The sequence below is a fragment of the Salvia miltiorrhiza genome, chromosome 5, assembly GCF_028751815.1.
Source record: "Salvia miltiorrhiza cultivar Shanhuang (shh) chromosome 5, IMPLAD_Smil_shh, whole genome shotgun sequence".
NCBI classification, from domain to species: domain Eukaryota; kingdom Viridiplantae; phylum Streptophyta; class Magnoliopsida; order Lamiales; family Lamiaceae; genus Salvia; species Salvia miltiorrhiza.
Genome location: NC_080391.1, coordinates 22,604,490 through 22,631,412, shown reverse-complemented (window position 1 = coordinate 22,631,412; position 26,923 = coordinate 22,604,490). Strand labels below are relative to the sequence as shown.

At 37.8% G+C, this 26,923-nt stretch overlaps 2 protein-coding genes across 3 annotated transcripts; both read left to right on the top strand.

Annotated features, from left to right (window-relative positions):
• Positions 1 to 1,205: 1,205 nt before the first annotated feature.
• On the top strand, positions 1,206 to 10,802 carry LOC130986763 (uncharacterized). Of its 2 annotated transcripts, XM_057910280.1 has the most exons (12): positions 1,206 to 1,801; positions 1,897 to 1,990; positions 2,081 to 2,147; positions 2,265 to 2,366; positions 2,602 to 2,666; positions 4,932 to 5,024; positions 5,460 to 5,539; positions 5,621 to 5,837; positions 6,057 to 6,112; positions 8,089 to 8,217; positions 9,166 to 9,349; positions 10,477 to 10,802. In XM_057910280.1, exons 1-12 carry the CDS (start codon positions 1,743 to 1,745, stop codon positions 10,576 to 10,578), a joined length of 1,248 nt encoding a protein of 415 aa, XP_057766263.1. In that variant the 5' UTR covers positions 1,206 to 1,742; the 3' UTR covers positions 10,579 to 10,802. The 2 variants fall into 2 exon arrangements, with proteins under 2 accessions (XP_057766263.1, XP_057766262.1); XM_057910279.1 differs by having other exon boundaries at positions 1,286 to 1,801; positions 9,166 to 10,802.
• A 7,053-nt stretch (positions 10,803 to 17,855) lies between these two features.
• On the top strand, positions 17,856 to 26,757 carry LOC131025667 (uncharacterized). Its single transcript, XM_057955462.1, has 4 exons — positions 17,856 to 18,087; positions 25,493 to 25,663; positions 25,751 to 25,963; positions 26,027 to 26,757. Exons 1-4 carry the CDS (start codon positions 17,856 to 17,858, stop codon positions 26,755 to 26,757), a joined length of 1,347 nt encoding a protein of 448 aa, XP_057811445.1.
• Positions 26,758 to 26,923: the final 166 nt, after the last annotated feature.

Genomic DNA, 26,923 nt, shown 5'->3' with positions numbered 1-26,923 from the left:
TTCTCGACTCTGGCACAAACACCTCTCCATAGTCCAAGAAAAGGGTGCAATTAAACCCAGACCTCTAACGCCGTTAAACGTTTGGGTTTAATTGCACCCTCTACTTCAGGGATGGATCTGCACCTTAATCTTTTTTTTTTCAATTTCGGCAACCCACCTCCGACATCAGCTTAGCCGCCTCCGTACTCATCGACTCCGACTTACACCTTGTCAGCTCGCATGCACCAAATCTCTTGGTTGTCGATGTTGTTGTGCGGGGCGATGAAGAAGCTGGTGGCGTTGCTCATGTCGGCGGTGGGCAGTCGACGACCAAGAAATTGGGCGCGTGCGAGTTGACAAGGTGCAAGTTGGGGCCGATGAGTACTGAGGCAGCTAAGCTGATGCCGAAGATGGGTTGTCGAAATTAAAAAAAAAAAAAAAACAAAGGTTAAGGTGCAGATCCACCCCTGAAGTAGAGGGTGCAATTAAACCCAGACTTTTAACGGCACTTAAGGGCGTTGGAGATCTGGATTTAATTGCACCTTTTTCTTGGACTATGGGGAGGTATTTGTGCCAAGGTTGAAAATGAGGGGATAAATGCTCTAGGGACCTGAGTGAATCTGCACCTTAACCCTTTCTTTTATAATAGCAAAACCACTTATCCTATAATGTAGCATCATAGCATGTCTAGAATTGCTTCATTTCAAAATTCTTCAATTCTCATGCATCTACAATAATTTACCCTGTATATTCTTCATTATTTATCAATTAATTAATTATTACATTCCATATAAAGATTCATTAATCTTAATAAATATAATTAATAGTAAATGTATATATAATATTAACTTTACATATAATCTAAATTAATAAATTTTAGTACTATTATTTATTTTATCTCGATAAAAAATTTATTATTTATTTTATAAAATTATTTAGGGTTAGACTAGAAGTTAAATATTAGAAAATTATAATTAAAATATTATATATATATATATAATATAAATATAAATATAATTCGGTTTTCGATTTTGTTCGATTTTAAAAAATCAAACTTTTATGAAAAAAAGAAAAATCGAACCGAAGCAAAAAAATTAAACCATATTTTAAATTTATCGATTTGGTTATTCGATTTCGTATTTTTTACTTGCCCCTAAAATTTTGGAAGAATGCCTTAGCAGCCGGGTGATTAGCCATATGAAGTTGGAAAATAATTTTTGTTGACTGAGATTGGGAAAGGAGAGCGGATCACTCGTCCACTCGGTGTAGTTAACCGAATCGGGATTTCATCCCTCCTCACGATAGATAGCATTAGGGGCGGGGGGGTCTAAAACGTAAAAGTCTCTATTTTCTTTTCGTAAGCGCGAGAGAGCGCATCCCGTGAAATTCAAATTGAAAATACACGAGACCTAGCCACACCACCACCTCTCCTCCGCTGCACCACCACTTCTCCTCCGTCGGCCCGCCACTCAGTCAGCAGCTGGCAGCTTCAGCCCGCCAACCTGCAGCTCCAGCCCGACACCGCCGTGCCGCGGCCTTCTGCCCAACTGATTTTTTTTTTCGGTTAACCGAAAACAAAGTCGGTTTATCAGATAGCCGAAATCATTATTAATATCCCGAATTCGGAAAACTTCGGGCTCTGTTAACCGACAGCCCTAGTTGGGATCGAACTGAAAAAGAGAAGGAAAAACTATGTTTTCGTAGAGATTTGCTGATTTTTTTTTTTTTTTTTTTTGGAAAACTGAATCTTCGGAAGAAAAATTATGAGCGAACCAAGTATTACTCTTTCTCCACAACCAATTGATCTAAACTTTCTCCAAAGGTACTAATATTTCACTCCAAATGCAAAATAGGATAGTGATTTTTTCTGTAGAAAATGATTTGGGTTTCTTATACGCCATTGTTTTTAAACTGCAGTCGTATTGCGGAGCTCAGAAATGTCGATGAAAAATTTGAACTTGGAGTTGGGGAGGTTGAGAAGTTGACGAATGACGTAGGTTCTGAGCTTGAGGTATGCCACTGAAAAACTAGTTTTTTGTTGTGTTCCTTGTATCGAATAGTTCTCTATTTGCTCAATTGAAAATTTTACCTTTTTTCTCAGAGAAAAATTGATTGGATTTCGTCAGAGTGGTTTTCGAATTTAAGCTCACTGACAACTGAAGACCTAAGTAAGATATGCTGGCTATTAGAAAATATTATTGTTCATAAAAAAATGTTATAGTATTTGTAATTCTTACATTTATTTATTTTGGATAATCAAAATTGGTTGGCTTTTAAAACTTTAGATGAAACACTGGGGCAATTGAAGAAGGAGCTCAGTGAAGTGGAGGGTGAAAATGTAGCCATCGAACGTGAAGTTGAGGAACTTCAAAGGAGATGTGTAGAAGGTGGGAATATCATCTTTCACATTTGAGAATTTCTTTCTAACTTTCTATAATTCTAGGAAATTACTTCAGTTAACTGTTGTGAGGTTCATGTGAAAAATATGTATTCTACCATGCTGTTGCAGAATTTGATAGCTTTTATTTTCTGTTGGGTAATCATGACTTGGTTCTTGTTAGCTGTTTGATGTCATTGCCATGACAAATTTTTATAATTTTGTGTTATTTCTATGAAATGCAGACTATGATAAACTGGATACTGAGCTGGAGAAATTTTGTTGTTCTCTGGAATTTATAGAGTCACAGGTTTGTTACTTGGTCTGAAGTATTTAAACAAGTTATTTGCTTGGTCATAGAGTAATTTCTTCAATGTCAAAGACAATTGACTTCACTTGGGCATGCTAAAATTATTTTTGCTCAGACATTTTAATATCAGTCTATTCTTGGTTTAGGAGTCGTTTTCCAGAAAGATGAATGTTATTAGTGTATCTATATAAAATCTAGTAAATGGGGGGAGCAGGGTTGGCGAGTGCTGGCAGAACTCAGGCTTTTATCTGCTGGTGGAAGGGACTAAAAGGGAAGGGGTGAGAAGAGGGAAATTATGGAAGGATAAAATTGTTTCATGTTCGAATAAATATGGGGAAGCAATGGAGCATTGGTATAGCTCCATGTCTAAAACATACATCCTTTGTTCAACTATTCCTGTAATGCCCTCCAGAAAAGGGAAATGTTTTATCTTTATGAGAGTGTTTAATGGACTCTTCTAGCAACTTGAGTTGCGAATGAATGCTACAGCTAGGCATGTTATGTTGTAGTATTGCTATTGGTTCTGAACCCCATGTGCCTGGGGCATTACACATCTATTCTCTGCCTTGTAGGAAATAGTTATCATACAAAGCCGAAATAGGAATGCACATAGTAAAATAGGCATCAGATTTAAGTTATAGAGTGGACTTTAAAAATGTCAAAATTGAGATAGCAAAAATAAAAACTATTCACGAAGAAAACAAAAAAAACTTAAAAAATAACCACATTTACTTTCACAACCAATACTCTTTCTAGTTGTGAATTCTAGGTTTAAAACTCGAATTCACAATCAACTTATATTCGAGTTGTGAATTATAGCTTTAAGACTCGAGTTCACAACCAAAACTGTTGCTAGTTGTGAATTTTAGCTTTAAAACTCGAATTCACAACTAACTTATATTCGAGTTGTGAATTTTAGTTATAAAATTTGAATTCACAATCACAGCTAACCTTCATTCGATTTGTGAATTTGTCGTGAATTTAGAACTAGTTGTGAATTTAAGAGCAATAACAATACAAATTCGATTAAATCACATTTAATTACACAAATGGGTTATTTTAAGTGTTAAATTTGGATATCGATTGATAATCGAAAACAAAACAACACTTAATATACAATAACATTTCTTCATTGGGACATTCTCACGACTAGATGGCGGACATTCTTATTTTCCATTTGGCCATGCTATCCAGTTTAGACAGCGGCTCCGCCGGCTTCCATGGCGGGGGAGGTGGACGCCGCGAGGGTGGAGGAGAGAGAGAAGGGGAGTAAGAAAGAAGTGAATAATTTGGCAAAAGAATAAAATAAGGCCAATGATGTAATCTTACACAAAAATTGGTTATTTTTAAAGTTTTTTTTTTTTTTTTAAAAAAAACTTAGTGGATATTTTTTATTTTTGTTATATGAGAATGAATAGTTTATGTATGGACCCTAAGGTTATAACATACTACCTCCATCTATCAAGAGTATACTACTTTGGGTTTGACACGGGTTATAACAAAATGGTTGGTAGATGGGTTTTTAGTGGATAAAGTGTCCCACCATATAGAAATGAGTGGTTGTGTTGAATTGAGTGTGGAGTCATGTAAAAATGAGTGGTTGTGGTAAAGAAGAGAAAGTGGTGTCATGCTCAAAAAAGGAACGTAGTATACTCTTTGTGGACGCCAAATCGGGTAATTGTTGTACACTCTTGGTAGTTGGTAGATGGGGGTATGTTTTAGAAGGACAAAATCAGTGGTCACAAAATGGAAGAAAATTGAAGTGCGGTGTGCAGTAAGTAATGCAGTTGATATTCTATGGCAATACGATTCTGAATAACTATTCAAACAGAGATTAGCTAAAAGTTTTTGAATTGTGAAATTTTGGAGCTGTGTTGGGCTAAGTGAAAGTCACACATAATCTGCCTGTTCTATTAAAATCTTATCTGTGAAAGACACGTAGTATATATTCAGATCCGCTCCCCTCAAATTTTCTTTTACACGTCCATTTCAGAGGGAGGGAACAAGGAGGGACAAGAAGGATCCAAAGACTTACTTCTTACTGTTTTGAATAAGTAAAGTAAAATGCAATAACTAGCAATACAATAATCTTTTGGCGTGCTGATCTGTATATGTTTATTTATCTGAACTCTTAGCCTTTTCCTCTCAAAAGTGAAGTCATAGATCTTGAATGATAAGTTGGTATCCTTGGAAGGGATATGTTGCTTCTTTTGGTCATCGTTATTTATTTGCAAATCTGCTAAAGCTCAATATTTTTTTCTGCAGAATGAGGGTGCAAACGAGAATGCTCAAATAGACCTCTCATCCTTAGCAGATGATTGTGCTAACCCTTCTAATGAACACGGCTCCAACTTTAAGGTTCATCAAGCTTGGTTCAACACTGATATTTACTTAATTTCATTATTACGAAGCATCGTATGGGGTTGAAAATAGGCGAAAGAATTTAGTTTCCTATTTTTTTCTCAAAAGCATGCTTCTTATTTTGATGCCTCCTATATTCAATAACGTGTTGCTATATAATAATTGTTGTCTGTTTATTTTTTTTAGAAAAAAATTGTTGTCTGTTTATTATTCTGTAACTTCATTGAGCTTAGATGATCTTTTAAATCGCAGCCCAGACCCCAGAGACCTTTTCACTAGTGAAGGTTTTTTTTGTTGCGATTGTTTTGTTTGTGCCCCCCCCGAATCACTTCATAGATAACCACTGCTCAACCATGTCTCAGCTCAATTCTTTGTTGCTAGCAAAACCAATTGTCAATTAAATATCCCGCCTTTTTTCTGCTATATTTTCAGATATTAGAACTGAGTCATCAGATTGAGAAGAACAAGACAACTTTGAAGTCTTTGCAGGATCTTGATTCTATTTATAAAAGGTTTTTGGCCCTTTCAAAAAAATTTGAGTCATTGTTCCCTTTTTTTCTTTGTACGTTACCTCTTAATTGTTGAGTTGTCAGGTTTGAAGCTGTTGAGAAAATTGGGGAAGCATTTACAGGTGTCAAAGTGATCGAAATTGAGGGAAACAACATTAGATTATCTTTGAAGACTTATATTCCATATCTAGAAACTGTACTGCACAGGCAAGATATTGAAAGTATCGTTGAACCTTTGGAATTGAATCATGAACTGACAATAGAAATTGTGGATGACACATGGGAACTAAAGAATGCTGAGGTGAGGCTATGCTTTTCATTCTTTGGCTACAATTCCTGGAAAAATTCCTCACAGATGAAATCATGAAAGTAATATTAACAACCATTATGGGAAAAATTATATTTCTTGAACTCGACTATTGGTGTTATACTCTTTGATTATCTTCTTGATTGTTTGAAATCGTGGTTTTACAGGTTAAACATCTCTTATGCTAATCTTGTTCCCTGTTGAATGGTATAGATTTTCCCAAATGATGTATACATTGGCGACATTCTTGATGCTACAAAAGCTTTTAGGTTTGTAATTTCAGCATTGTCTTTCTTACTCTTGTTTCTATTGTTTGTATTGGGTTTATAATTAAAATTGGTCAACGACTAGAAATTCAGTTGGTTTGCCTGAAGGTTCATACAAATTGAGCGAATTAAAACAAGCTTTGACATATAGGTAAATGCTTGAGGAGTTGCGAGAATGAGATTGTTGATGAATGTTCTGGCATTGGCTTTCATGAAAGAGGATTATGATGATGAGACTTTGTATTTGTTTGATTGTATCACCAATTCTTGAGTATAATATTCTTGTTTTTGGATTCTAATGTGAGTCAAAGTGTGAGTCCCACAGTTTTAAAGGCAGTAATTGTACGTGAATATTAGTACTTAGGAAATTTGCCTTTCTATGATGCACAACATGCTCGGGCTTTAGTTTGCAAATGTAGGTTATATACTTTTTTTGTAGTGAATAATGACCTAAGGCATAGTAGATAGATAATAATACAATGAATGTGAATTATATTGTTACGATATCCCACATCGGTTCCACATGAAAATGAGGAATGGTATATAAGAGAGGGTCAACCCTTTTGACCATGGTTTTTCGCTAAGTTAGGGCTCCCTAACTTATATGCCTACCAATTTGGTCCGACTTGTTGGATCCGGATGTTTATGGGATGGGGCTACGTGGAGAGAGTGCCGCAAGACTCTAGGTTCTCGAAGGTGACCTACCTGTCGATTGAAGGCTCCCCAGAGTGAGAGTCGTCCGTGTTTGTCTTTGTCCAGTCTTAATGGGGGATGGATTGTTACGATATCGCACATTGGTTCCACATGAAAGTGTGGAATGGTATTAAAGAGGGGGTCAACCTTTACCTGGTTTTAGGTTAAGTTAGGGCTCCCTAACTTATATGCCTAACATATATGCCAGATGGTTGCTTTTAAAGGGATGACAAATATTTGGAGGTTGCATGATCCCGTACGTGTCTGCTGGAAGGAGTTTGATTATCGAGAGAAAAAGGGGGAGGGGATACATATGAGGAAAATACAAAATCTTAACCTATGTAACAGTTAAATAAGCAGTTATAAGAATCAATTGCCTATACCAATTTTTTGGCATTTACTTTGTTCTTCCAAGGCATGAAAATAAAAGATAACTATTGTACACAATTTATTTGTTTGTCTTCACTTTAGACAAACTCAGATAGTGCCTTCTTGTGTATGTAACTCCAGCCATCTTTCGACTTGTCCCATTAATTTCTTATTTTGATTCCTCTTTCTAAATTAACCTTTATTTTGTTTTGTTTAGTTTAATCAAGCTGAAGATTTGAACATTCTAACATGCTTTGTTCTTTTTATATACTATTGTATTTTAGGGATACCAACTGATGTCGAATTGGTCAGGGATTTATGCTTATTATGATTTAAGTTGTATTGTAGCATAGCCAGCATATCAGAGTCATGTATATGTATGCACTCACAATCAATGACAATAACAATAATAGGGCATAGGGTATAGCTTCCAATATTGCGTCATGTTATTCCCTGCTAAATTTTATCAATAAATTCTGATGTAGCTATGGTAGATAACTTTGTCTTACTGTTGCTCCACTAGACCATTTACCCAGAGTCTATACAAGCATGGGTCTTGATATGGATACCTCACAGTTATAATGCAGAATTGCATTGGATATTCCTGTGCTCAAAACTTATGGTGGGATTCGGAAGGTTTCAATAATGGTGACTGTGAAAATGACATCATTATACTTTCAATTTATTGTAAGCTATTGGCATGTGGAATATACGGGAATCATGGATGTCTATTATATCATAGTGGCTGAAGAATTAATGATGCTTCTTGATATGCACCGAGTATCTTAGTTCTATTTGCTTGAAGGCCTATCATTATAGTTCCATAAGAAATGCTGAATCCAAGGCTCTGTGGTCCATTGTATTTTGTATCATGTAAATTTTATCGGTTGTCTGATTTTTGATTGTGGTGCCTCCAGGCAGCTTTATTCTGCATTCTCAGTCATTGAAACCAGATCGTCGTTGGAGTTTCTTGTGAGAAGGGTGCAAGATAGAATTGCCATGTCTTCACTTAGACGATTTGTTGTCAAGCATGCAAATAAGTCAAGGTCAGTGTTATGCTCATTCATTAATTGGAAAAATTGAGATTGTAATATTCTTCCACTTGTTCCCATGTAGTTTTGACTTCGTCATTTAGGAGGGGCTTAATCAGTTAGATATTAGTAGTTAGTAGTGTAAAAATGAATATTCAATGAAAAGACACCAACAAAAGTGATGAAAGTTTTCAAAGTTTAGTTTGTTGGGGGACATGCTCTAGCCCCGATATCATTTATAAGAGGGAAACACCCATCTGAAATGGCTTAAATAGTTATAGAGTTATTTTGTTGTGACAGTTATATGGTATTGAGTGTCAGTAGTGATTCTTTTGACATAATTATTCAGCTTTAGTTTTTCTTTACTTTTTGCCCCTGCGACTTTCCTTTGATCTGTCTTACCTCATATAGTAGCCTGCAGAACAGCGGATGAAATGTGAACACAACAACCATTTTATGTTAATATTTTTTTTTCTGGCTGTATGCTGTTATATTCTCTATACATGTCATCTCATTACACAAGATGTTACCATGTCCTAACTTTTATTAAATGAGGATTGCATGCAAAAAATGCTTGTCCATGAATCATGATAACGCAGTTAAAGAATTATAATTTGGCTTTAAACATGGTTTGGAATCTTTGTATCTTGCCAAATCTTTGTTCTTTTTGTCTATTCCAATTTCCCCCTTTGTTTGAGTAGTGTAGCAGTAACTTGTCCCCTAGTACTCATAGAAAGGTATATGTCTTACTCACTTGACCCCAGTCTGGTGATATTGTCATATATAGCATGATACGAGTTTGGTCCCACCCAAAAAACTATATGTCTAATATTCTTCCCTGCTGCCTCCTCCCAGAGCAGGTTTTTTTTCTTCATTTTTTTTTTTTTTTTTGGTTTGTTTTACATTTTTATATTAGTTTTCTTTATCAAATTATCTTCAAGTTATATCATCACATTCTTTCAGACACTCGTTTGAGTACCTAGACAAGGAGGACACAATAGTAGCTCATTTGGTAGGTGGGGTCGATGCTTTCATAAAGTTGCCTCAAGGTTGGCCATTGTCGGATCTGGCGTTGGAGCTAATATCACTCAAGAGCACAAGCCAGTATTCTAAAGAAATTTCTTTGAGCTTCCTTCGCAAGATGTTGGTAAGTGGTGTATTTTTTTTCTTTCCCAAGGTAGCTTGCTCTTTATGTCTATCTTTCATAGATTACAGAGAACTTCCTCCATACACTACGTTACAGATCACTAGTTCATTTTTTGGTATGCTTTACAATTCTGTCTCGTATCCTTGATAGTTCATTTTGTGCAATTATTCTACTCTTTGAACATGGACATCATGAGACAAAGTTCAACCCTTGCCTATGTGCTAGTGGCTTATCCAATCCATATTGGCCCTTGAATAGGCGAGTAAGATGGGGTTTCTCATTATCCGTTATATCAACTAGGCGGATAAAAATCTGTTATGTAGGTCTTGTGAGACCTGCCATCCTAGTTGACAATCTGGAAGTATTGAATTCATAAGCTTTTCATTAATGATGTGAGACATCAATGTAAAAATGATGTTACTGAGTTTCAGAAGGATAAAAGAGCATGCTAGTTTTTCTGAAGAAAGTAGACTTGACGCCAATGACTTTGATTAGCCTACACGAGCATTTTACAGTGTGTTTTCTGAGCTACAGCTACTGCATGTGTTTTTCTTGGGTGACTGGATGACTGTTGTTACAGAAAACCTTCTCTCAAATAGAGTAGTGCTGGGATGAATGAATAAGAATTGTATAGTAAATAAACACTTAAAAACACCAAATTCAAAGTGGTTTATCACATATTCACAGTATGTGACCACGATTTCTTCTGGCATTGTAGATTTTGTTATGATGGAAGTATATTACAAAGTAAGAAAGATCTCCAAGGCTTAACCCCTCTAAATCATAACAGTGCATTTTTACTCAACCAACCTTTTTCTACTACTAATAAATTTTCAGAAACGTATCCAAAGTATTAAGAGTATCATCTGATAATGGTGCACCAACTGCTCAGTTATCTATTTTGCTAGTTAGATCACTGCCCCTACGTTTCTGTGGAACATTTCTCAGTTATTTCTCGAAAGAGACAGGTCAATGAGCATTTCTCACTCTGATCACACATCTTATATGCAGTCATCTCTGAATCACTGAAGAAAAAGTTTGTGTATGCGTGATATGCATCAGAACTGTCATTGTGTTTGTTTCTGCTCTATAAATTTTGATGTTTCTGTTATGTTACAATTCATTAGGAAATGGCGAACTCCATGAACGCATTCTCTCGCCATAATATCTTGATTTTTGCTGACAGAATTGAGGAGATACTCACGCAACAAATGCGTGAAGAAGTATAGAGCCAGATAGCGTCTCTGTAAAGTGACTACAGTTTGTATTTACTCAAGAAGCAGCAAATATATTATATTCCTCGCTCTCTTACCTTCCTTGTATTTCTAGTCATGAATTTGCAGATTTTTTTTTTCTTTTGCGGGGAAGAATTAGATCGTAGCAATTGCATTCTGTATGCAGGCACGCCGTATGTGTGAACTCGATGTTTTCGCCTAACAAATTTGAGAAAATATGTGTGTTGGCCTAGTGGTAGGAGGTTAATGCTCAAGATCTTAGGTTTTGGGTTCGAGTCTTCCCACGCGTAGTCTTTAAATTTTTTTATTTACTTAAGTGGAGTAATTTATAAAACAAAAAAAAAATCTCTAATTTTAGCCTTTTTCATATATCAAAAAAGAATAAATTCTACTTATGTAAATAAAAATATGAAAATAATTGTCATTTTTAGTTATTACTTCCTTCGTCTTATTAATATTAATAATGCCCCATTATTTTTGGGTGGATGCGAAAATTAAAAATTGCATAATTAGTGAATAAAATGAGTTTGTGGAAGTTATTTAATCGTTATTTTAAGGGCTATATGCCTGTAAATTCCTAATGTTTATACGGAATTGATTTTTGCACTTATTTTTATTTTTCTACTTTTAAATACTTAACCTTTCGTTTTTGTCTCAATTTATCCAATGACCGGTTTTTTCTTACGTTGGCGACGGAAATGCCACTGTGGCAGCCGAAATTGATGAGGTGGCAGTCGGAATTGACACCTAAACATATTTTTTACATGTGGCAAAAAAATTTAAAAAAACCAAAAGAAAATCCAAATCATCATCATCTTCCTCAAACCCTTATCCCCCCTCCACCAACCCGCCACCGCCTCTCCCTGCCAGCACCACCGGTGCCGCCCCTCCGCCGCCCCCTTCCCTCCTCCAACTCGCCGCCGCCTCCCCCCTGCAACCACCACCACCGTTCGCAAAATTATGTCATGGAAGAGATGGATTTCAAAGTAGAAGAAGCCACCATCAAATCAATCCAACAACCACTGTCGCGCCCAGATTGAGCGCCTCAATCCCGTCCTCCTTCGCCTCCACCAAGATCCTCAACAACCACCGCCGCGCCCCTCGGTCTCCGTCCTCCTTCGCCTCCATCAAGATCCTCAACAACCAACTACCGCTGCCGAATTCGAACAGAACAACGAAATCGAACATAACAACCAAATCGAATTCCCCACCCCGACGCCTGCCTCCCCCTCCCCATCTCTGGCAGTAGTGTTCTTAGAACAAGTCGACGGCGCGACGGTTGAGAGACAGAGACGACCTCGCCGAAGGTCGAACCATGGTGGTTCGCGGAGCCAAGCAAACACGCGGCGGCGTCGAACCTATTCGCGAAATTTCGAACGAGGGAGAGGAGCTTCGTTCTGGGTTTTACTCGGAGGAGCTCGCTGATTGACTATTGTCGTGAGCTGGCAACACCGCGCCGGCGGTGGTGGAGGTGGCAAGGGGCGGCGCCGGGTGGGGGAGGGGGAGTTAGGGTTTGGGGTGGGAGAAGGGGGAAAAGACGATTGGGAGGGAGGGTGGGGGAGATTTCCTTTTTTTTATTATTCCACATGTTTTTTTTATTTTAATTTTTTTCAGATATTTTTTCCTCATGTCACAAAAGTGCCACCATGTTAATTTTCGGCTGCCACCTCATCAATTCCGGCTGCCACAATGGCATTTTTGGGGTCGGCGTAAGAAAAAATTGGTCTCGGGATAAATTTGAGACAAAAACGAAATGTTAGGTATTTAAAAGTTGAAAAATAAAAATAGGTGCAAAAATCAATTCCGTGTAAACGTTAGGGATTTACAGGCAATTAGCCCTTATTTTAATATACACTAATATACACTAATTACACAACATATAAGCGGACTTGTCCCTCCCTCCCCTAATTCCATGGTCGATGTTGTCTCTCACTCTCTCTCTCACACACACACATACACTCACAAGAACACCTTCTAAAATCTTTTGCAGCTTGCCGCCTCTGGAATCCGACGAGGCTGGCGCCTCGTCAGACAGTGTCTCTTCCAGCCCGTCACCTTCCTCGTCGGTTTCTTCTCTCTATTCTCCTCATTTGCAATTCACCTCATTCGTAGATTTTACGAATCATTGTCGCTGTGTCTCTCAAATTTTGACAACTTGAACGCATGCCACCCTTTAGAGGTGGCCAAAAAAATTGGAATCGGGAATTGAACTGTAAACCCAGATCATCCGAGACGGTTCTGAAATCGAAACTGTGTTAGACGGTTCCGAACCGGAACCGAAACCGTGTTCGGCCGATTCAATTACGGTTCCAAGTTTACAAAATCGACGGTTCTCAGTTCTGAACCAGAACCGAACCATGGAACCGCCAAACCGCCAAGAACCGCCCCTAAAACCGGCGGTTCCCGGTTTGAACCGTCATTTTTTAAAAAATTTTACTATATTTTGAAGTGTTGTATGAAATGTAAATAATGTTGAACTATTTATTTATTTAGATTATAAATGGTTGAGGTTTAGTAAGAATTTTGATATGAGAATGAGAAATGAGGATTGACCATTTTATTTAGGTTGTAAATGGTTGAAGTTTAGTAAAAATTCGATGTGGGAATCAAGTGCATTGAAAAACCATAAGTTCATGTGCATCTTTTATATCCTTTACTTTTATCTATCTCAAATTCTTATTCTCACATCGAATTTATACTTAACTTCAACCCTTTACAATCTAAATAAAATGGTCAACTCTCATTCTCACATCTAATTCAAACTAAATTTCAATTATTTACAACTTAAATAAATAGTTCAACATTGTGTACATTTTATAAACTTCAAACAAACACTTTGAAACATAAAATAAAAATGAAAAAATAAAAAAACAAAAAAAAAACGGTTACATCTTTTGGAACCGGGAACCGCTGGTTCGAAATTGGAACCGCCGATTCACGGTTCGAACTGAAACCGTGACACTATGTTTTCGGTTCGGTTCTGGTTCCCGTTTTCGGAACCGTGGAACCGGTGGTTCCTGTTCGATTCGAACCAGGAACCGGACCGTGGTCACCTCTACCACCCTTCTCCCAAACACTCTCCATTTCTTATTTCTTTTCCATTGTTCTGACTCTTTTTCTCTTAATCTACCTCATCAATACACAAACAAAAAGTAGAACCCTCGATCCGTTTCCTTCTCCTAAATTTGGCGACCATTGCCATCTCCAGCCACCAGCGTGTATTCTGCACCAATAGGGCAAATCAGGAAGGGGAGGACCGGGGAGGGGTGGAGAGAAATAGGCGACGATTGTGAGGTAAAAATAAAAAAGAAATAGGGTCAAAATGTTTTAGGGGGAGAGAGAATTTGGGTAATTGAACTTATAAGCTAAATAGAGAATTTTTAGTAAGAGAAAACCTTTGTTAGAGAGAGAAAATCGAATAAAAATGAAATTAGAATGACATATGACGAAAATAAAGAACTATAGTTGAGTTATTTTTGCAAAATGAGAGTTGCTTATAAGATAAAAAGAAAATAAGTTTGGGTAGATGAACTTATTTTTTTGGGAGTTTATAAGTTGTTAGAGCTTATTTTTACAGCTTATAAGCTTTTTATGAACTTATTTTGCCAAACACTTTGAAGAAGCTCCTAAATAGCTTATAAATTGTTTTAAAGAGTTTATAAATTTTTACAGCAGTTGTTTTTTTAAGCCTTAGTCATTTTATGACTAATTTGTCTTCGGTTGATATCTATTCCACCGTATGGATGTTTTTTTGGAAGAAAAAAAAGGTTGATTTTCACTATTTCAAAAAATATCTTGTACCATTAATAATTTATTTGAGGTTGAAATTCCGGCGCAAATGTTTGGTTGTGAGTTTGGATTGTGTGCAGCCATAGATTTGTACAACGCCCACGTCAAGCTTTTAACTTTCGATTTTGTGTCTCTCACGCCCAACCGTGCAGACTCATCGAGCTTCATGCGTCAATCGCGCGTCGAGACAATCGGAGTGATTGTGAGTCGGGATATGAAAACCCGAATGTTTTGAAATCATGAATTAATTTTAGGCTATTTTGTATAAATACATCTGTTGTCATATTTTTCTTTTTTATATTATTCATATTTTTTTATTTTGTAATTAATTTTAGGTTATTTAGATATGAACTTTTAATAATAATAATAATAATAATAATAATAATAATAATAATAATAATAATAATAATAATAATAATAATAATAATAATAATAATAATAATAATTCAATATGAATTTTTAAAAGCCCAAATTATTATATTGAATGAAGACTATTAATTTCATTATATTGATGGTTTAGTGTTATTTGTTCAAAATAAGATTAACTTAAGTTATTTATTTTAGGGGTAATTGCCTGTAAATTCCTAACGTTTACACAGAACTGGTTTTTGCACATTTTTTTATTTTTCTACTTTTAAATACCTAACCTTTCATTTTTGCCTCGAATTTATCCGGTGATTGGTTTTTTCTCATGCCGGCGCCGGAATTGACACTGCGGCAGCCAGAATGGATGAGGTGGCAGCCGGAAATTGACACATAAGCATATTTATTACATGTGGAAAAAAACTTTAAAAATAATAATAAAAAAATACATATCATCATCATCATCATCTTCCCCAATCTTTCATACTTCCAAACCCTAATTCCCTCCTCCATCCCCCAACCCGCCGCCGCCGGCGACGACGCCAGCACCACCACCACCGGCGCCTGAAACCCTCCAGATCGACTCCCTCTCTCTCTGGTCTCTCCAATTCGTGCCCTAGATCCCCAGTTCACCACCAATTCGTGCCGCCCCTGTCGCGCCAGCACCACCATCGCCAGCACCACCAACAGGCCGGTACCCGCCGCCCCTCGCCACCGTCGCCTACACCAGAGATCGCCATGAAATCGCTGCTCGATTTCACCAAGAGCCGAGGAGTCAGGATTTGAAGGCGAATTCGTCGTGCAGGGCTTGATTTCACCAAATCGCCATGAAATTGCTGATTTCAGAGGCTAGATTCGATATGTGGGAAGGGGGAGGGATGACGGGGTCTTGGGAGGGGGAAGGGGGTGGCGAGATCAGGGGAGAAAATGAGGGGGATGGCTGACGGGGTCTGGGAAGGGGGAAGGCCGATTAGTTTTGGGAATGGGGAAGGGGCGGCGCGCAGCGGGTGCCGGCCTGGTGGCAGGCGGCGGTGATGGTGGGTGGGGAGAGGGAAAGGTAGGGTTTGGGAGTTGGGGAGGTTAGGGAAGATAAGGTGGTGGATTTCTGTAATTATTTTTTTTCAAGTTTTTTTCCACATGTAATAATTGTGCTTAAGTGTCAATTTCCAGCTACCACCTCATCCATTTCGGCTGCCACAGTGTCAATTCCGGCGCCGGCATGAGAAAAAACCGATCACCGGATAAATTCGAGACAAAAACTAAAGGTTAGGTATTTAAAAGTAGAAAAATAAAAAAAGGTGCAAAAACCAATTACGTGTAAACATTAGGAATTTATAGGCAATTATCCCTTTATTTTATAATCTATAAATTTGCTAATTGTTATACGTATTTAATTATTATTATACAATACTCATTCAGTTTAATATTACTACTTATTAAGTTGATAATATAGTTATTATACTCTATTTTAAATTAAATACTATTAATATAATTTTTTTGTTAACAATACTTATTCAGTTTAATATTACTGTGAATAGGGGAATCTACCCAGTTTTATAACTTGTCTTACAAAACTACCCACCCAAACCCAAAGTCGGAAAGTCAAAGCCTGACATGCTTGATTTTTTGTAATACATCCAACTCACGTCACTTTCACAATTGATTTTGGTTAAAAAACTGATGAAAACACAATGAATGCCCAACTCACATCACTTTCACAATTAATGTATACTTTATGTTTGAAAAAGTTATAAAAAAATTAGGTTACGTTAGTGTTATAAAAACATTAGTGATGGGACTAAAAATTTCACTATTACGTATATTATGCAACAAAAAAATATGTTGAAAAAAATGGCGTAATTAGCCGCCTGAAATTCATAGCCGTGAACAGTAGCCGCCAGTACAAAATATACACGGCTATTGTGCAGCGGCTATGAAATTCCGACGGCTAATTACGCCATTTGTTTCATAATATTTTTTTGTTGCATAATATACATAATAGTGAATTTTTTAGCCCTCTTAGTAATGTTATATTATAACACGAATACCTTAATTTAGAGTTTTTATTTAAATTTTTAATTTTATTTTTTTTATATTACAAGAAGTATACATTGATGTGAAATATGAGAGATACTGAATCTGCAAAAAATTGAATTATAGTGGGGTAATAATACTCACTTTATGCATGATTTGATTGAACACAAAATAATACAGTAAACACATAAAATAATAGGCTATTTTTGAAGAAAACACTTGAAACTCCTGGACTTTGAACAAAAACATATTTGAGCTCTAAAAAACAATTAGCCTCCAGAACTTCATAGCCGGTCGTACTAGCCGTGTGAAATTTTTCACCCACGGCTAGTGACGCCGGCTACGATTTCGTGGCGGCTAAGATTTTTTTGGGACAAAAAAATCATTTTGAAGTAATACATATGGTTGTAAAATATTTTACCTTTTTATGAATGTTTGAAAGTAACATAAGTATCCCTTTTTTGTGTATTTCTATTTTTTTGTTAATTTTTTAGTCAAAAAAGTACATGTTCACATGAAATAAGAGATAAAGTGACTGCACAAATTTGGATTGTAATGAGGCTTTAATGCTCACTTTCTGCATGCATTTGATTGCACATTGAATAATAGATTGAAGTGTACCGAATGAATGAACAATACATTTCACGTGAATTTGTACAAAGGAATCTAATATTAGTCTATAATAGGGCTGCATTTGTGAATGAGAAAACATAAATCCAAATACTCGTAGAAAGAGCATTCAGTTAAAAAATTGAGAAATTGAAACCCTCAAGATTTGAGAAGTGGTTTGTGCGATAGTTGGTGCAATTGATGTTCAAATTCTACTTGAAGAGGTGATTTTCTCATATATTGTTTGTGTAATTAATAGTTTGAATGTTTTATGTTATATTTATGAGAATTTTTAAAGCGTTTATGCATATTTTAATACTACATTTTATGTGTTTTTATAGATGGAATTCGTTAGATACATATATGTGAGATACAACGGACTCGTCGATGGTATATACTATGTTGGTGGGGCTACAGAGGTCCTTCCCCTCGTCAACGAAACTATTGAGAGCCTGATGTGCAGCATCAACAATATTATGAGGACGCATTTGTTGAGCTCGAGCTACCAATTGTATTATTTGGCGACCAATCTATTTGGTAGGGAGACGAAATGTGGCTTGGCCACAGATGATGACGTGGAAGCCTTGTTGGCAACTGCCGACTATCCCATGTTGTACGTTGAGCACTACAACGGTCCGATTGAAGAAGTCTACATCCCTACTTTTGATTTTGCTCAACCTTCGGGACACATAGATGAAGCACAATGCAGTCAGTATGAGACGCCGTTGTTGGATTTGTATACTGAAAGCAAGAACGTTTTATGCTTGTATACAATGTTTCCTAAGTTCACTATCTAATCTCCTATCTGATTGTGTTCATGATTGCATATGTATGTTCTTTATCTCTATATAAGTAGATTATATGGTGTGTTGTAGATCACAGAAGACCATATAATTGGAATAACCTTAAGAGATATAATATGATCACAGCCGAAATAACTCTAGGACAAGTTATTGGTTTAGGCTGCAGTATAGATGGAAGTAGTTTGTCTTGGCTACTTGTCTATACTGGTACGTCATTACGTATTGATAGGACCACAGTTTGAGATGTATTCTTCTATCTGACTTAAGTGAAGAATCAAGATCTCGGTGACTTATAAATCTTAATACTAATAAGTATTCAGATATATATGTTAACTCGTATATCACTTTGACTTACTATGGGTGAAGGTTATATACTAACTCGAGTACTCTGTATCTTGGGTGATAGCGGTTAATATATGATATTTGATTATCTGTATTAGTACCCGTATCCGGTATAGGATAATGACATCCCCTTAAGGAGCTCAATAAGGTTTATTACGCTAAACCCTGCAGGTTGATTAAGTTCAGGCGTAATAATAAAGTTTGAGTGGTACTGCTTAAGGAATTATTAAGAGATTAATTAATTTAAGCTGTCAGAGCTCTAATTAATTAATGGATGTCGGATATTTTAAATACGGAAATTTATTAAGTCTAAATACAAGCCCCGACTCATCACCGGCAATAAAGGGGTAAGTCAGTATCGGTTCTCTAGTGGAATGAACTGATATTTATAAATTAATTATGGTCTGGGCTGACCATAGATAAATTAATTTATTTGAGGCCCATCTTTATTCCTTGTATCTGGTCCCTGGACTGGCCCAATGTCTCCTAGCCCTAGAAGGAGAGAAAAACGCCTCCTACACTAATTCTGTGCCCACACGTATTTAATTTTAATTAAATACAGCTGTCAGCTCTCAGGAAAACACACTGATAAAATATTAGGGTTTTGAGAGCTGTGGGGCGCAGGGAAGAAAAACGTGTGGGGCTTATTTCTCTCTTGGGACTTTCATAGATCGTTGTCCATCCAACGGTGAAAGCTGAGCGGGATACAGTCGAGAAGATCAGAGCTGGAGTCAGATTTTCGCAGGAAACCAAGTTCTGACAGTCTCCGTAAAACGGCCATAACTTCCTCCATAGAACTCCGATTCAGACGAATCAGGCGGCCACGGAAAGTTCTCTCGAAGACGAAGAAGTCGTATTTCTGGGCGAAATACGATTTGAGGACGTTTGGGGCTTCAAACGAAGGCTTGAAGCTGACTGGTCTGTTCAGATGCGAATCTGCGAATTCTTCTGAATTCTTCAGGTATTTCTGAACTCCAACGTGCAGCTGTTAAATTCATAGGAGCATGTTAGGATTAATCGTTGTATGATAAATTAATAATAATCCAAGAAACGATCATCGGGCAAAGCGGAACGTTAATTCAGTTTAATATTCCTTCAATTGGTATCAGAGTTGGACTGAGCTGTTCATTTAAATTTGATGAGAGTAATCTTGATAATTTTATAGACGATTAAAATTATTTAGATCTCCACAAACGGTCTCTAGACAAAGTGATTGGCGTTGTGAGTAAACGTCCACCCGCGTGGCTTACTTCATATTTGTCCTCTCATAAGTTTGTCAGATGAGGTTTCTATAAAAATATTTAAATCCATTAAAGTAGTGGGAGTTATGCAGTAAACGTCCACCCGCGTGGCTTACTTGTATAATTTTTCACGAGTACTTTAGACGATGGAATTAAATAAGATAACTAAGGAATTAAATTGAATGCGGCATGCTCCTTGTGAGTATGTCAAATTCGAGAATTTAATTTCAAAAGTTAGGTTGTGGTTACTACTTAATAATTTTATTCTTAAAATTATATAGACCTCCACAAGCGGTCTCTAGACAAAGTGATTAGGCGATGTGAGTAAACGTCCACCCGCGTGGCTTACTTCATATTTGTCCTCTCATAAGTTTGTCAGATGAGGTTTCTATAAAAATATTTAAATCCATTAAAGTAGTGGGAGTTATGCAGTAAACGTCCACCCGCGTGGCTTGCTTGTATAATTTCCACGAGTACTTTGGAGAATGGAATTAAATAAGATAACCAAGATAATTAAATTGAAAGCGGCATGGTCCGAGTGAGTATGTCAATTTCGAGAATTTAATTATCAAGGTTAAATTGTGGTCATTGCTTAGATATCATATCAAGTACAATGTACAACTCCCCGAGTAGTCCCTTCTTGATTATGATATGGTCTAGTTAAGGTCCAACTATTAATTTCTTTTGTCAAAAGGTTAAGTTGACATGGATAGAAATTAAATGACTAGGTAAATAGTCTGGTTGAGGAGTTCGTGTGTAACTGTCCACCCCACGTGGCTTACACATGGAATTCCTTGAGCCGTTGGAGGTTTCACTAATATTGTTTTATCAAAAGGTTACAATATTATTGTTACGAACTATATGCGTTCATGTTCTTACATGTTTAATTTTGTTTACTTTCAGATATGTCTATGTCTCCTGTTTCTTTATTCTTGCACAAAGTCTTTTAACCGGTCCACATATATAAAATGGAAACGCCGTTTTGGATTTTTTATCTTTATCACAAACTAAACACATATTTTGTGTTGCTTACTACTCGACGTTCTATTTGTTCGAACAATGAGACAACTGATGGGAAAAAGGAACTACATAAAAGGTGGCATGTGACGAATAATATGGCTATATGCTTTATTATGAGTATAATGTCACAAACCTTGTAGCTCCAACATCAGGGCATGGACGATGCTATTAGCATCATGCTGAATCTCAATAAAGTGTTCGAAGAGTTGGACTGAGCTGTTCATTTAAATTTGATGAGAGTAATCTTGTTAATTTTATGAGTGAGCACAGCTCAGTGCACGAGCATGTCATGCAAATTTTGACGGACATGACTTGCTCAGTGGGAGTATCGACGGTGAGGCAAAAGTCGATATTATCCTGAACTCTCTTCCCAAGTTTTTTAATTAAGAACTTCCGCCTCAACGCTGTTATGAGCAAGAAAGATAATACTCTTTTTGAGTTGTTGAATGCTCTAGTTACGGCTAAGGAAGTTGTGGGAAAGAGATGTGCAAGCACTTGTTATTGCCAAAGGAGAGCTATCTTCTTCGTCGAACGACGGGAAGAAGAAGGGTCCAAGGGGCAAGAAAGACAAGGGAAATAGTGGGAGTAGTGGTGTGATAAGATTGAGTATTGAAGATTTTTTCTTTCAATACTCAAGGCAAAGGGTTAAGGTACTTCACTTGCTATAGTAACTGAGACATATCAGCTCATTTTCTACTCAGTTGTGAGTAGTGGATAACGAGAGAAACTGATAATGATTGTTACACCTTGCATGGCCTTTTAAGCTGACAAGGAAGCTGAGAAGTGATGAGATGATTGTCTTCATAGGCAACGTGACTAGAGTCGCAGTTGTTGCAATTGAAGCCTTGTCATTAAGTTCTAAAGACATAGTTTAGTTTTTTGAGAGTTCCTTATCATGTTCCAAAATTTTTGAATAGATGGATCTTATGTCATTTTTGATAGTGGTGTTTCTATCATAAGAAATGACAAAGTTGTCTATTCTGGTATTTTGAACATCTCTCTTCATACTATAACTTGTCTACAAAATACCTTTATATTGCATTTACATCATCGAACAAAAGAAAGAGAAAAGTTAAGGCTGATCTCTCATGAGGATCTTACACATATATTGATACCCTAGAAATAGGTCACATCTATCTTAATAGGATCCAAAGGCTCGTGTCTAAATAAGTACATTGGATTCAATCCAGGTTGTACTATTTCGAACCTGCGAATCCTGTATAGAGGAAAAGATGGAGACCAGGTCATTCATGACAAAGGGGATAAAGGGCCAATAATGTGTTAGGAATGATCTTTTCTGATTCATTGTCAGTGTTTGGGATTCCAACCCAGTTTACTACACCATGTAATCCCTATATAAAATGGTGTGGTGGAGAGAAGAAATAGGTCACTCTTGGAAAAAATATGTTCGATGATGAGTTATGTATCTTTGCAATTAGTCCTAAAGAATCAGAAGGTGGTTATTAGCAATGACACACGATTCTTAGAAGTGGACTATGGGAGTAATCACTAATCCAAGTCAGATAGTGTACTTCAAGAAATTGAAGACATTAGACAGGCGATTCCATCACCCAAGCCAAGTGTGCAAGAGTTTTGTACCACAAGACACTGCACGCACTGTTGACACACATGTGCCACCACAGATCCATTGTAGTGGGAGGGTTGTGGGACAACCTGATCGATTTATGTTCTTGGGAGAATCTTTGGATTCAGTCCCTGGTAGTGAATATAAGAGAATCGACCCAGATATCTACTTGGAATTAGTGGAAGACGAGAATGTAGATTTCTGGCACGCCTCAATGGAGGAATCCATTAAGAATATGGTTGTATACTAAGAAAATCTTGCTACCAGAATGCCGTAAAGCCATAGGTTGCAAGTGAGTATACAAGAGAATGATAAGTCCGAATGAGCAAGGTCGTAGCTTTTAAAGCTAGACTGGTGGCGAAAGGTTATGCCCAGTGTGAAGGTATAGGTTATGATGATTTTTTCGCCAGTGCCATGCTCAGAACATTCGGATCATTTTACCCATAACAGCTCACTTAAACCATCGAGGTTACGTGAGGGAGGGAGAGAAACATCTCGTGTCAATCGCTCTCGTGTCATCGGTGATGTGGTTTATCTTGCATTTTATGTAGATAATATCCTCCTAATTGGCGACAATATGGAGCTATTATCAAGACATAAAGTAATGGTTATCCGAACAGTCTCATATGAAAGACTAAGGAGGTACAGTATACGTCTCTGTGATCAAGGTTATAAGGGATCACTAGAAAAAGGATGTTGGGCTTATCTCGAGTGTCTTACATTGATACTGTGAATGCTCGTTTTAGTATGAATACCGCCAAGAAAGGATTGCTACCTTTTAGATATGGCGTTCTACGTTTCCGCATTAGATAGCTTCATGTATGGATTGCTATGTACGAGATCTTATATTTGCTATGCAGTTAGCATGATTGTAAGATATCAGTATAGTTCTAGTTAAGACTGAACTGTGGTAAAATTATATTCTCAAGTCCTTGACTAGAGAATAAGGGTAGTTTACCAGTTAGACAGTTTAGTTCCCTTTTTGGATTATACGGTTTCGGATTTCCAGGCTGACCGGAACAAAGAATAATTACCTCGAGCTATGTGTTTTCCTTGGGAGGTAAAACCTTTTGGTTTGACCACTACCTCCAGGGTCTAAGAGTGATTCCTAGTTTGCGTGAGAGCATCACCTTCGTGGTACCTCAAGTGCAGTTGCAAACTCTAAGGAATCCTAGAACCACAAGGGGTCAAACACATGGAGAGTAAGTACCAAGTTATACGATTATTCTTAAATCGAGGTTATGTGCTTAAAGAATAAATTCTCACATATTGGAGAAACCTACTGATCTTTTCACAAAAGGCTTATCGCAAATGGTCATTGAAAGATGGGAATGCGATTGATGCCAGATTGATGCCACCCACTTAGGAAACTTTAAGTATAAGTGGGAGAAGTGTTAGGTGATTGGTAAATAGACGCATTGTATACTAAAAGTTTGCTTTAGTATAAGTGGGAGATTGTTGGATTTGTATACTGAAAGCAAGAACGTTTTATGCTTGTATACAATGTTTCCTAAGTTCACTATCTAATCTCCTATCTGATTGTGTTCATGATTGCATATGTATGTTCTTTATCTCTATATAAGTAGATTATATGGTGTGTTGTAGATCACAGAAGACCATATAATTGGAATAACCTTAAGAGATATAATATGATCACAGCCGAAATAACTCTAGGACAAGTTATTGGTTTAGGCTGCAGTATAGATGGAAGTAGTTTGTCTTGGCTACTTGTCTATACTGGTACGTCATTACGTATTGATAGGACCACAGTTTGAGATGTATTCTTCTATCTGACTTAAGTGAAGAATCAAGATCTCGGTGACTTATAAATCTTAATACTAATAAGTATTCAGATATATATGTTAACTCGTATATCACTTTGACTTACTATGGGTGAAGGTTATATACTAACTCGAGTACTCTGTATCTTGGGTGATAGCGGTTAATATATGATATTTGATTATCTGTATTAGTACCCGTATCCGGTATAGGATAATGACATCCCCTTAAGGAGCTCAATAAGGTTTATTACGCTAAACCCTGCAGGTTGATTAAGTTCAGGCGTAATAATAAAGTTTGAGTGGTACTGCTTAAGGAATTATTAAGAGATTAATTAATTTAAGCTGTCAGAGCTCTAATTAATTAATGGATGTCGGATATTTTAAATACGGAGATTTATTAAGTCTAAATACAAGCCCCGACTCATCACCGGCAATAAAGGGGTAAGTCAGTATCGGTTCTCTAGTGGAATGAACTGATATTTATAAATTAATTATGGTCTGGGCTGACCATAGATAAATTAATTTATTTGAGGCCCATCTTTATTCCTTGTATCTGGTCCCTGGACTGGCCCAATGTCTCCTAGCCCTAGAAGGAGAGAAAAACGCCTCCTACACTAATTCTGTGCCCACACGTATTTAATTTTAATTAAATACAGCTGTCAGCTCTCAGGAAAACACACTGATAAAATATTAGGGTTTTGAGAGCTGTGGGGCGCAGGGAAGAAAAACGTGTGGGGCTTATTTCTCTCTTGGGACTTTCATAGATCGTTGTCCATCCAACGGTGAAAGCTGAGCGGGATACAGTCGAGAAGATCAGAGCTGGAGTCAGATTTTCGCAGGAAACCAAGTTCTGACAGTCTCCGTAAAACGGCCATAACTTCCTCCATAGAACTCCGATTCAGACGAATCAGGCGGCCACGGAAAGTTCTCTCGAAGACGAAGAAGTCGTATTTCTGGGCGAAATACGATTTGAGGACGTTTGGGGCTTCAAACGAAGGCTTGAAGCTGACTGGTCTGTTCAGATGCGAATCTGCGAATTCTTCTGAATTCTTCAGGTATTTCTGAACTCCAACGTGCAGCTGTTAAATTCATAGGAGCATGTTAGGATTAATCGTTGTATGATAAATTAATAATAATCCAAGAAACGATCATCGGGCAAAGCGGAACGTTAATTCAGTTTAATATTCCTTCAGCCGTATCATCATACGTCGTTTCATGGTGTCCAGAGCTCCCCTCCACGACAATATTTTACATGGGATGGACAAGCGCTAGACGAATCTGCATGGAATCAAACCGAAAGGCTTAATGAAGTATGTGGGAGATTGAACAATGTGCGGACAGATGATGAACCTGAGCACGAAGCTGAAGCCTCGGTTGCATCAGGAGACGATGATGATTCTGAGGAAGATGATGAAGAATTTGACCCTGCGCTCGAGGTGGGCACTGCTTCTGATGCCTCTGAGGATTTATTAGACGACGATCTAATCGATTTCACGGAGACCGAGCGAGCAGGTTGGATCCGATAAAGTACAACACGTGACGGAGATCCGACAGCCGAGACCGGTGATCTAACTAATTGGTTAGTTCCCTTGATTCCAGTGGACGCCTCGGCTTCGCTGGTTGCTCGCGAGAGTGACCCTTCTAGAGTTGATGATCTGCAGAAGAATTCTTTTTACAACAGCAAAGACGACCTGATCATTGCTGTTGGTTTGTGGAACATGAAGCGAGGCACTGAGACAAAAGTTGTCCGCTCAGATCCGGGACGAGTCTATTTCTCGTGCAAGCACTCTGACAACTGCAATTTCGATCTTCGTGCGTCTAGTCACGGCCGAGGGATGTAGAGAGTGCATAAGTTGAAAGAGCATTCATGCGAAGGGGACTTGCGCACAGCTAAAAAAATCAAGGCGCACTCGAAGGTGGTTGCAGCGTTTGTGGCAAACAGAATACGCGATGATGGAGAGGTCATTAAGCCGAAATCCATCATGGCGGAGTTAGTACGCGATTTCGGCATCAAAATCAAATATGATGTCGCGCTGCGTGCAAGAAATCTCGGGATGGAGATGATATATGGTCGAGTTAATGATTCGTTCCTCCTGCTCCCAAGATATCTGTATGCCCTGAAGGAAGCGAATCCTGGCACCTTGTTTGGTTTGGAAGTAGACATAGACTGTCGGTTCAAACATTTGTTTGCTGCTCTTGCGGCTTCCATCTCACCTTTCTACTTTCATCTTCGACCAGTGATTGTGGTTGACGGCACACACCTGAAGGGAAAAAATAGTGGCATTTTGTTTGTAGCCGTGACAAAAGACGGAAACGAGGCAGTTTTTCCCTTGGCGATCGGTGTCGGTCCGATCGAGAATGATGAGTCGTGGAAGTGGTTTATGTCACATCTGAGAGGTGCTTGCGGCGAGCCCGATAACTTACTTATTGTATCTGATGTGCATGTCTCCATCGCTAATGCTGTGAAGAGCGAGTTTCCAAATGACAAATCCACGCCCAAAACAAATGCGTGTAGCACCAACAGGTGGGCCACACGCAGTGCTATCCCGCCGTCGGGGTCGACAACATCCGTCATCCGCTCAAAAAATAAGTCGCTCAACTCCTGAACTGACATGTGCCGCCCGCCACAAACTCGTTTGTAGGCTTCAGCGTTGCGCAAATCGTGGCGGGCTGTTGGATCGAAACGATGTTGCCCAAATGGCAATCCGGTCACAAGAGCGAAAGCGGGGTGATCAAGGCAAACCTTCTTCTCGTTGATGTAGAACCACATCA